A 12,624-nucleotide genomic window follows, 5' to 3' on the forward strand; every position below is an offset into this window, starting at 1 on the left:
CCTCGAGTTGCTCCGTAGCCGAAAGGTACGGAGAACGGGTGCGTCCCCTGATTGATGACGTGTCGTGGCATCCTTGTTCGAACTGGCGAAGGTGAGCTGCTGTTCTCCCTTCCTCCTCGCGGTGCGAGCTCTTTCGTCTTTTCCTCTGTCCTGCCATGACGTCGAAACTTCCTCGGTTGCCCTCTTGTATGCTCCTGGGTGGAACCTTTAGGGCCGCTGTTGGAGGAACGCCCTCCTAAGCCGCGACCTTCGGGTCGGATACGCCGTCCCTAGGGAGGCGAAGAAAACCTCCAGAGTCGATGATGAAGTGGACACCACCGAAAGTAGCATCCATGTCGCGAGATGATCTCTCAGGGATCAGGTGAAGTGTTACACGATTCGGCACGAACTCGAAGGACCCACAGCGGATCGAATCTCTTGGTTCAGCTGGTGTCGGTGATTCGAGTAAGAACGCCGCGGACGTGACTGGTACTGCCGATGACCTGCCTTGTGCCGACAGGGTCCCCACAGACGGCGCCAATTGTCGAGGGTGCTCCTCGGCAATGCCCTCCGATAGGGGCTTAGGGTTAATGGAATCCTGCAAGCTGACACGAGACATCGGTTCACAGACAAGCGGGGAGAGCGATTTACCCAGGTTCGGGGCCCTCGATGAGGTAAAACCCTTACGTCCTGCCTGTCTGTTCTTGATTATGATGATAATGGGTTACAATGGGGTGCCGAATAGTTCGGCTGAGATCTCGTCGAGATGGCTAAGCGCTAAGGTGACCTAGCTTTAAGCTTCTGTTGGCTAAGATCGCTAAGATTGATTGTGTCCCTCGACAGCCCCTCTCCTGGCCTTTATATAGGAGGCCAGGTCTCAAGAGGTCTAATCGAATACGACTAGGTTTACAGTAGATCTATCTCCAGACTTTCCTTGTTCGGCTCCTTCCGCGTCTTGTACTTCAAGGAATCTTCCGTTGCACCGTCCTAGCGGCCCATCTTGCCGTCGAGTGCCTTCATGGGCCTCCAACTAGGAAATACAGGATATGATAACATTGGTTACCCGAAGGGTAATTCCCACGTCAGTGCATGTAGTCATTGTAGAGTTCAACATGAGTGAAAACTCTATCGTGGTTCAGGGTTTCATGGCCTTGGATACATCCTATGAATCTTGGTATGGCACACTTCTGATTTTCATATAGAACGAGAGCAACTGCGAGCAAGATCTCTTCATCATCATTGGACGACTTGTCCAAAGATGAGTCAAAGCACTCGTTTGAAGATGAATATTTTATGTTCATCTTCCTATGTGTAGAAATAACATTGAAATCACAATCACCATATATGCGAAAAAGTAGATATCCAGGAACTTTGATGGGTATTTTTACCTAAAAATGGTGGCTTCCGCAAATGGTCGAACATGCTGCATCCGGAGCACAGACCAACAAAGTTTGAGGCATCGGAGGTGTCTCAGGCTCCGTGCGGCCAGGGCAAGGTAGACTTCTGGCGGCAGTGGTTGCGATGGTCAGAGGAGGGGTGCAGTGGTGGTTCTTGTGGCGGGAGAGGTGAGATCGATAGTGCAGCGGCCGGGGCGTAAACGGCGAGGGAGCAGACGAGTGCACCTCTCACGAGGCCCAAAAAGCAGAGATTGACGGCGGCGAGTTCTAGTATTTTTTTCATCGGTGGCGCGACGCGGGGATGGCGAGGGAGGGGTGGTGGCTGGTCGTCAGAGCAGTTGTGGTGGTCGGGGAGATGGAGTGTTTGGTGGCGAGTAGGGACTGTGTGCGTGAGGCTTACTAGTGGGGCCCGTGTGAACCAATTCAGACAACAAAAACGGACCACCAGCCCCCATTTCCATCCCAAATTTGGGGACAAAATGGGGGCTTTCAGCCTGTCCGCCTCCTCCCCGGCGAACACATGATCGGGGCTGCCGTTGGGAGCTGATGATGGTTACTAGCAGCGCTAAAAATATCTTCATATGTTGGGACTCCAAGTGCAGAGTGTTGTACAATATCTTCTCCACAAGGATTACTCAGGGGTTTATATCGAACTCTTGGGGAACTGGACAAAGAGTATTCTCTTCTCCCTTCTTCTAGCAATCCTGCAAGTAAAATAAAAGCCTTGTGTCCTGAACTCCACCGTGTGGTTGTCAAGCACAAGGTTTCGCGTAAGTAAATAGACACAAGTAGAAATAAAGCAAATAAAACTAGACTAGGTAAAATAACTAAGTAAAAAACTGTAAAGAGGTTGATCGTTTTTGGTATTTTGGATGCAAACAAGAAAAGTAAATATTTTTGTATTTTCGGATTAAAATAGTGCAGTAAAATAGAAAACAAGATAAAAACAATATAAAGGTGTTTCTTATGTAAAAAGTGGACCGAGGTTCATGGGTTCACTTGACTATTCTCTCTTTAAGTTGTAGTGGATAAATAACAATTCATCAATGAGATATGAAGGTGCAGATAATAATATGCGTAATATCAGAATTAATATGGGCATCACGTCTCTCCTATACTCCACAAAAAATAAATTTCATCAATCTTGTATTAAGAATTAACAGAGCATAGTCACAAGTACTTTAACATGAAGTTTAAATATCAAATATGCTACCTTAAACAAACAAGATCATCACTAATGTTAGGTGACGAAAATAGCACATGCATTCACTTTATCCCTAGTGAGGTAGCAAAAGAAAAGGCAAAGCCATAATAGATCTTGAACATATTGTCACTATCGAGTCATTAAAATCATGCTACTCCATCTAATACACACATCACCACACACACACTCTTGTATAGATGTTGGATCAGAACAAATACTTAAGAACGTGGTATATAATATGCATATATCAATACATCTTACACATAATATGATCAGATCTCATAGCACAATATCATAGAATAAGGATCCACCACATAGGTATTACAAATATGACCATAATCATGTTAGGCAGCTCATATGGCAGTAAGAACTAAGAAGAACATGAGAGAAATAGATCAAGCTACTACCACAAACCCGTAGTCCAGAGGTGGATTACTCTCCCTTGATCATGGTGATGATGATGAGGACGTTGGAGAAGGTGGAGATCACTCCGACGGTGATCCCGACGGAGTTTCCCCCTCCAATCTTCTCTGTTGCAGCCTCCGTTTTCTTGTTTCTGTGTTTCTGCGACTCTCTCCTTCCAAGAACTCTTTGGGGTCATATATATAGTGAATTTTAGGTCAAAATACGTCGGTGGATGAAAGAATCAGGGCAATCGGACGATCGATGGCCGAAAGAGGTGGCGTGGCACGCCCAGCAAGGTAGGGAGCGCCACCTAGTCTCTTTCGGACCTCAGGCCTCTCCAGTTATGCTTTCAGGACCCAGGGTGCTTCTCCCGATGAAAAAATGATGCTCCAAAAATCCCACGTCAATTTGACATCGTTAGGTCTCTGAAAGTGAAAAATACGCAAAGTAGAGTTTTCATGTTTTGCAGAGTTATAAGCCAAATAAAGGGGATCATTGTTAAATCCCCATAAATCAATGTAAAACATGACATTATCATCATATATGTTGAAAATATATGGGAATTCAATATGATAAAGGACAAAGTTCATGTATGCATTTTACATGCATCAGGAGCCCAATATGCCTATATGTACGCCTCACGAATCATTTTGGACCAACAGGGCGAGCTTGGTGAGCCCCCTTGGAGATGCTCTTAAACAACTAGAACTCGAGAGCCCACATCGATTCATGCCAAATAGATGGACCCTTCACGCCGAAGGCATAGTTCCGGTTTCGAAGGCGAGACCCTGAGGAGGAAAAGGGAAGGACTTGCGTCGACAAAGGTCTTGGCGACCGGACCACGCGGCGCAGGTTATCTGACATGGGCATGACCCTTCGAGTGCCCACTGTTAACCTACCTGGTGCGGCGTAAACCATAGGACCACCTGATGACTTGCTAGAGACCACGAGGCACAAGATGATCTAACAACAATGAAGCATTCAAGGGTCATATTCCTGGCGTACGGAACAAGGACTTGCTCAAGACAGGTAATCCTAGAATCTATCTTCAACTTAAAATCGACCCGGACACGATACCTATGACCTAACCTCATATATAAAGGTTAAGAGGGTCGTCAGGAGAGGGATTCAGATAGATGGCAATCTACACCAAAAATAGCCATCACGTTGACATTGTAATCTTCATCAATAGTCAGCATCCGACAAGCATGAAGTAGGGTATTACCCTCCGGAGGCCTGGACCTGGGTAAATTGTGCCTTCTCCTTGCTTGTTAGATGGTGAACTCGCAAGCGCGCCTCTTTCCCTAAAACCTAAGTCCATCAATCACGGGCAATTGCCGGGAATACACCACGTCATCATCGTCGTCAGACACGACACAAGGCGGCGGCTCCAATGACTTTGCCGTAGCATAATTCGAAGATGATTCAGACAAATTGTTGTTTCTTTGAGTCAGCGTCGATGGCTCTAGAGGAATTTTTACGGTGACCCTCGTCTTCAGTGGTGTTCGTATGGTTTGCGTTTGGTAGCTAGGGTGGTTGTGCGTGCACTTGCGATGGTTGTGTTCCATGACGAACATCGAGGATGTTTGTGTTGGTTTTCCGCTAATTAACTGACTAACTCTCTTCTGCTTATTAATAAAAAAATGTGAAAGTCTTTTGCCTAGTTGTCTTAGAACAGTGCAACACAACCAAAGAGTTACACTTTTTGACTCAAAAAATGCAGCGCTTTTTTTTCTTGTGACCGGGACATAACGAATTCCTTGTCAACAAAACCGTTTAAAAAAACAGAGACTACTGGACCTGGCTGGCTGGCTGCTTGTCGACGAAAATCAATCAACCAAACAAGTGAAAATCGTCTAAAATGGAAGCCCTGCGGTGGACGGAATTAAGGTTTGGAGTGCCCACGGCGGAGAGGTTGCGCATTGATGGGACGTGTCGCCGCGATTTCGGCACCAGCAGGTTCGCGTTAACATCCACCCTCACCGTGCACCCACCGCCGCCATTACTCGGCGCACGGGCCCTCCGTTTCAGCTTCGAAATTTTCCTCTCCTCCGTCCTCCGTCGCGCTCGCCGCGCACGTCGCCTTTCCGATGAGGACACGGGTTTCACGTACCCAAAAACCTCTCTCGTGCCTCGTGCCCCAGGCGCGCCTGAAACTGAAAAGGATACCAGTTCAGCTCCCACGGGATTGTTCGTGTCAGATGCTTCACAGAATCGGAATTTTGAACCTACTCCAGACAGTACTTGAAAGAAATAGTGCCGGTGTGTGAAAGAACATTCAAAAAAAGTGCGGGACAGAACAAGGGAATCCAGCGGATTCATCAATATCAGGCAAAGATCGACGATTTCTCGGAAGCAATCTAGCTACGCTACCACATTGCTGTAGAAATTTTGCTGCCACGTATGACATGACGCGGGGGGGGCCGCTACACGCGCCACGCCGGCGGAGGCTGCGGGCGGCGGCGAGGCGGCGTCCTCTGCCTTGGAGCCGCCGCCGTCTGTCTGCAGGCGTGCTGCTCCCGTGGCTGCGGGTCGGCCGCGGCGAACACCTCGTCCCAGATCTCGGCGAAGGCCCTGAGGATGGCGTCGTGGTGTCGGGGCGCGTTGAGCGCCAGGAATCGTCGCAGCAGCTCGCGGAGCTCGTCCCCCGCCACGATCCCGTTCTCCACGATCATGTTGAGCATCGACCGCCGGAAGTCGCCCAGCGGGTCCTCCGACTGCTTAACCACCGCCACGCTCCCGTCCAGCCTGTAGTTGTTGGTGTTGCCGGTGCCGTCGCAGCTCCTCGCTTTCCGGTGCTTCGGCGGCGTCGACGCGCGCTTCGTCGAGTCTTCTATCTTCTTCTTGGCGCCCGCATCATCCTCCTCGGTCTTCGCGCGCGGGAGCGGCTCCAGCGGCGGCGGAGGAGGCAGCGGGCGAGGTGGCAGCGGCGTGAATCGCGGGTCTCCTTCCTGTCCGTTGACTTTGTCGACGCTCCTCGCCCTCCGATGCTGCTGGGTCAGAGATGGCGGCTGCGGCCGCGGCGGCGAGAAGTCTCCGTGGCCTTCTTCTTTGATGCTGGGCTTGTCGTCGCCGCGCACGACTCGGCGCTGTGGTGGCCGGAGAGGCGGGGGCGGCGGTGGAGGAGGAGGAGGGGACGGCGGGGAGAAGTCCCCGTGGCCTTCTTCTTTGATGCTGCTGGGCTTGTCAGCTCGACGCTGCAGGGGGCGCGGAGGCAGCGGCGGTGGCGGCGGTGGGGCGAAGTGATTCCTCTCGGGGCTCTTGCGCGCGCAGGACGATTTGACGCTCTGCTCGAGCTCCCGGAGCTCCCGCAGCAGACCAGAGAAGCTGGGCGTGGTGGCGGAGCTGGGCCGCTTGAACTCGACCTCGTCGCCGTCGCCCTCGGCCTCGGCGTCCTCCCAGAGGAAGGAGGAGGAGGAGGCGGAGGGCACGGTGAGCGTGCCGGTGGACCCCGACCCCGACGGGTGCGTCCTGGCCCTGCGCGACGTGGCCGTGGTCGCCGTGGACGCCTCCGTGCCGGACCGCGGCGAGGAGGCGGCCACCGCCACCGCCACTGCGACGGCCTTGGGGTCCTTGCAGCCGCAGCCGAGCGCGAAGCCGACGCCGCCGAAGCGCTTCCTCGCCGCCACGCCGTGGCTCATCCCCTCCGTCGCGGCAGTCGCTCACTCGCAGTGGTGATCCTGGACGGTGGCCGTGGCTCACAGGGATCTTGGACGGTGGCCGTGCTTATATTGCAGAGGCGCTGGCATACAGCTGCTCTCACTTCCGGGCGGGTCAGCCTAGTTATGAAGCGAATGACGAAGAGTTTGCGAAGCTGCGTCCTGTACCACATGTACCGGCTACGCGCACACTCGTAGTCTCATACAGTGTACCACTATACGTGACGACGTACACCGTCCGTTACCCTTTCGCTTCAAGACAGGATCAGCAAGCTAAATTCCGACGGACAAGGCCGTGAACCCAAACAACTGCTGCGACGAACAATAAATACGCACAGCACCAAGATTAGCTGACCGGCCCCGCTCCTCGTCGTCGCAGCTCGTCCTCATTAATCCGGCCAGTGAACCGTATCCTTCGGCCAATTGTTGGACAGGTACAGGGGAACCACCTCTACAGAATACGTGTACAGTAGCGCCCGTCGCACGCGCGTATGATACGATACGATTGCCCGCTCGCATGTGCAAAAGATGGTCCTTGCCGTGAAGAAGCATAGATGGATGCGCATTCTTCTGCGATGGCGCAGGGGATAGATAGATTGTGTGCTCCGATTGTTCCTTCTTGGGGTCGGATCAGGTAGGAATGGAATGGAGAGGGTGAGCCGCCTTTTGCGAGTTTTGGACGCGCTCCCATGTGCTCTTTGTTTGGCCTTGATCGACCGAATCTTCCCAGCGTACGTGTACCCTCTACAGGTACAGGCTCAATAGTCAATCCAATTATCGAATCGAAGTGATTCTGATTTTTGAAGATATTACTATCTTAATCAGGCTGTTGATTGCAGATTTTGTATCGGCTAACGGCGTGTGTCGGTCCACTCTCCAGTGTCATGGACGGCCCAAGACTTTGTCAAGGTTATTCAAAACAAAAAACAAAAAAAATACAAAGACAACAAAATAATGAGAAAACCAGGGTTTGAACCTACTCATCTCCACATACTCAAAATACCATCATTGTGTCAACTCATGGATTGAATTTAATACAATGTGAACGGAAATATATAGTTGTATCATATAATTTGAAAAGTTTGACAAAAAAAATTATATGCACATCCATATCCATGAATACATGTAGACCTGCGCATGGCCGATGCAAGCTTAAAAACTGACCAACACCCAATAAACTACTGAGGCTTGTATTGGAGCAGTCCGTGGAGATGCTCTTGATCACAAGGCCGTTGATTGCACATTTTCTATCGGCTAACCGTCTCCCGTGTCACAAATCCTACTGGTACTAGCCACTAGGATTCGTTGATTGGCCTACGCATGTGTACACATCGCTCTCGCGGCATGATGACCTCGTCCAATGCACTTGCGGTAAGAGCATCCCCACTCGTCTCCCCGACAAGGTTCCCCGAGTGACAATTTTTCCATCCGGACAGCGTAATTCGGTCCAGTCGCGCCCCCGGTTTCTCGATTTCGTCCGGATTTGGGCCTAAATTCATCCGGCGAGCCCATGCCATCCCCGGTCCCCCGAGGCGCGCTCGGGGACTCCGGACGAAAGAATTTGGCGCGAAAGGGGCTTGTGGACCCTTGTAGTCGGCGACTGGACCGCCAAATCCTGTCGATTTCCCTCCAATTTGCTTGCATATGCCCATTCTCTCCCGCCGAATTTGTGTAGCCGTCTCCATTCCCCTCCTCCTCCTCTTTCTCGTCCACCACCATGCCGCCGAAGCCGAGGAAGTCGCGACCGAAGAAGGAGCGGCCGCCGGGTGTGTCCAACGCACAGTGGGCGGCGGACGAGCTCCGGCGACAGATCGAAACAAGCGCCAGGGCGGAGAGGGAGAAGAAACTCAACGCGAAGAGGGCGGCATTGGCGGCTGATGGCGTGTAAGACACACGTCCGTTGGAAACCCCAAGAGGAAGGTGTGATGCGCACAGCAGCAAGTTTTCCCTCAGTAAGAAACCAAGGTTATCGAACCAGTAGGAGTCAAGGAACACGTGAAAGTTGTTGGTGGCGGAGTGTAGTGCGGCGCAACACCAGGGATTCCGGCGCCAACGTGGAACCTGCACAACACAATCAAAGTACTTTGCCCCAACGTAACAGTGAGGTTGTCAATCTCACCGGCTTGCTGTAAACAAAGGATTAGATGTATAATGTGGAAGATGATGTTTGTTTGCGAAGAACAGTAAAGAACAATTGCAGTAGATTGTATTTCAGATGTAAAGAATGGACTGGGGTCTACAGTTCACTAATGGTGTCTCTCCAATAAGATAAAGCATGTTGGGTGAACAAATTACAGTTGGGAAATTGACAAATAAAGAAGGCATAACAATGCACATACATATATCATGACGAGTACTATAAGATTTAATCAGGGCATTACGACAAAATACATAAACCGCTATCCAGCATGCATCTAAGCCTAAAAAGTCCACCTTCAGGTTATCATCCGAACCCCTTCCAGTATTAAGTCGCAAACAACAGACAATTGCATTAAGTATGGTGCTTAATGTAATGAACACAAATATTCTTAGACAAAGCATCGATGTTTTATCCCTAGTGGAAACAACACATCCACAACCTTAGAACTTTCTGTCACTGTCCCAGATTCAATGGAGGCATAAACCCACTATCGAGCATAAATACTCCCTCTTGGAGTCACAAGTATCAACTTGGCCAGAGCCTCTATTAGCAACGGAGAGCATACAAGAACATAAACACCATATATGATAGATTGATAATCAACTTGACATAGTATTCTATGTTCATCGGATCCCAACAAACACAACATGCAGCATTACAAATAGATGATCTTGATCATGATAGGCAGCTCACAAGATCTAACATGATAGCACAATAAGGAGAAGACAACCATCTAGCTACTGCTATGGACCCATAGTCCAGGGGTGGACTACTCACACATCGATACGGAGGCGATCATGGCGATGAAGAGACCTCCGGGAGATGATTCCCCTCTCCGGCAGGGTGCCGGAGGCGATCTCCTGAATCCTCCGAGATGGGATTGGCGGCGGCAGTGTCTCTGGAAGGTTTTGCGTATCGTGGCTCTCGGTACTGGGGGTTTCGCGACGAAGGCTTTAAGTAGGCGGAAGGGCGGAGTCGGAGGGCTGACAGGGGCCCCACACGCTAGGGCTGCGCGGCCAGGTCCTGGGCCGCGCCGCCCTAGTGTGGCGGCGCCTCGTCGCCCCACTTCGTTTCCCTTTCGGTCTTCTGGAAGCTTCGTGGAAAAATAAGACCCTGGGCGTTGATTTCGTCCAATTCCGAGAATATTTCCTTTGTAGGATTTCTGAAACCAAAAACAGCAATTTTCTCTTCGGCATCTCGTCAATAGGTTAGTGCCGGAAAATGCATAAATATGACATATAATGTGTATAAAACATGTGAGTATCATCAATAAAGTAGCATGGAACATAAGAAATTATAGATACGTTTGAGACGTATCAAGCATCCCCAAGCTTAGTTCCTACTCGCCCTCGAGTAGGTAAACGATAACAAGGATAATTTCTGAAGTGACATGCTATCATAATCTTGATCAATACTATTGTAAAGCATGTGAGATGAATGCAGCGATTCGAAGCAATGGTGAAGATAATGAGTAAACAAATGAATCATATAGCAAAGACTTTTCATGAATAGTACTTTCAAGACAAGCATCAATAAGACTTGCATAAGAGTTACTCATAAAGCAATAAATTCTTAGTAGAAAGCTTTGAAACAACACAAAGGAAGATATAAGTTTCAGCGATTGCTTTCAACCTCAACATATTTATCTCATGGATAATTGTCAACACAAAGTAATATAACAAGTGCAACAGGTAAACATGTAAGAATCAATGCACACAGTTGATACAAGTGTTTGCTTCTAAGATAGAAAGAAGTAGGTAAACTGACTCAACAATAAAGTAGAAGATAGGCCCTGTGCAGAGGGAAGCATGGATTACTATTTTTGTGCTAGAGCTTTTCATTTTGAAAACATAGAAACAATTTTATCAACGGTAGTAATAAATCATATGTGTTATGTATAAGATATCCTATAAGTTGCAAGCCTCATGCATAGTATACAAATAGTGCTCGCACCTTGTCCTAATTAGCTTGGATTAACATGGATTATCATTGCATAGCATATGTTTCAACCAAGTGTCACAAAGGGGTACCTCTATGCCGCCTGTACAAAGGTCTAAGGAGAAAGCTCGCATTGGATTTCTCGCTTTTGATTATTCTCAACTTAGACATCCATACCGGGACAACATAGACAACATATAATGGACTCCTCTTTAATGCATAAGCATTCAACAACGAGATAATATTCTCATAAGAGATTGAGGATTAATTGTCCAAAGCTGAAACTTCCACCATGAATCATGGCTTTAGTTAGCGGCCCAATGTTCTTCTCTAACAATATGCATACTCAAACCATTTGATCATGAAATTCGCTCTTACTTCAGACAAGACGAACATGCATAGCAACTCACATGATATTCAACAAAGGTGTAATAGTTGATGGCGTCCCCAGAAACATGGTTACCGCTCAACAAGCAACTTATTAAGAAATAAGACACATAAGTACATATTCTTCACCACAATAGTTTTTAAGGCTATTTCCCATGAGCTATATATTGCAAAGGCAAAGGATAAAATTTTAAAGGTAGCACTCAAGTAATGTACTTTGGAATGGCAGAAAAATACCATGTAGTAGGTATGTATGGTGGACACAAATGGCATAGTTTTTGCTCAAAGATTTGGATGCACGAGAAGAATTCCTCTCAATACAAGGCTAGGCTAGCAAGGTTGTTTGAAGCAAACTCAAGTATAATATAGTGCAGCAAAGCTCACATATGAACATATTGTAAGTATTATAAGACTTTACATCGTCTCCTTGTTGTTCAAACACCTTAACCAGAAAATATCTAGACTCTAGAGAAACTAATCATGCAAACCAAATTTTAACAAGCTCTATGTAGTTCTTCATTAATGGGTGCAAAGTACATGATGCAAGAGCTTAAACATGATCTATATGAGCACAACAATTGCCAAGTATCAAATTATTCAAGACATTATACCAATTACCACATGCACCATTTTCTGTTTCCAACCATATAACAATGAACGAAGCAGTTCAACCTTCGCAATATATGAACATTAAGAATAAAGCTAAGAACATATGTGTTCATACGAAACAGCGGAGCGTGTCTCTCTCCCAAACAAAGAATGCTAGGATCCGATTTTATTCAAACAAAAACAAAAACAAAAACAAACAGACGCTCCAAGTAAAGCACATAAGATGTGACGGAATAAAAATATAGTTTCACTAGAGGTGACCTCGATAAGTTGTCGATGAAGAAGGGATGCCTTGGGCATCCCCAAGCTTAGATGCTTGAGTCTTTTTAAAATATGCAGGGATGAACCACGGGGGCATCCCCAAGCTTAGACTTTTCACTCTTCTTGATCATATTATATCATCCTCCTCTCTTGACCCTTGAAAACTTCCTCCACACCAAACTCAAAACAAACTCATTAGAGGGTTAGTGCATAATCGAAAATTCATATATTCAGAGGTGACATAATCATTCTTAACACTTCTGGACATTGCACAAAGCTACTGAAAGTTAATGGAACAAAGAAATCCATCAAACATAGCAAAACAGGCAATGCGAAATAAAAGGCAGAATCTATCAAAACAGAACAGTCCGTAAACACGATTTTTTTTAGGGCACTTAACTTGCTCAGATGAAAATGCTCAAATTTAATGAAAGTTGCGTACATATCTGAGGATCACGCACGTAAATTGGCAGATTTTTCTGAGTTACCTACAGACGGGGCGGCTCAATTTCGTGACAGCAAGAAATCTGTTTCTGTGCAGTAATCCAAATCTAGTATTGACTTTACTATCAAAGACTTTACTTGGCACAACAATGAAATAAAATAAAGATAAAGAGAGGTTGCTACAGTTGTAACAACTTCGAA

General features: G+C 47.7%; 1 protein-coding gene across 1 annotated transcript; it reads right to left on the reverse strand.

Annotated features, from left to right (window-relative positions):
* Positions 1-5,411: 5,411 nt before the first annotated feature.
* Positions 5,412-6,626, reverse strand: LOC124671460 (transcription repressor OFP7-like). The gene is made up of 2 exons (XM_047207828.1): positions 6,218-6,626; positions 5,412-6,121 (listed from the first exon to the last, which is right to left on the reverse strand). The coding sequence occupies exons 1-2, from the start codon at positions 6,624-6,626 to the stop codon at positions 5,412-5,414; spliced, it is 1,119 nt and encodes a 372-aa protein (XP_047063784.1).
* Positions 6,627-12,624: the final 5,998 nt, after the last annotated feature.

The sequence above is a fragment of the Lolium rigidum genome, chromosome 7 (genome assembly GCF_022539505.1).
Source record: "Lolium rigidum isolate FL_2022 chromosome 7, APGP_CSIRO_Lrig_0.1, whole genome shotgun sequence".
Classification (NCBI taxonomy): Eukaryota; Viridiplantae; Streptophyta; class Magnoliopsida; order Poales; family Poaceae; genus Lolium; species Lolium rigidum.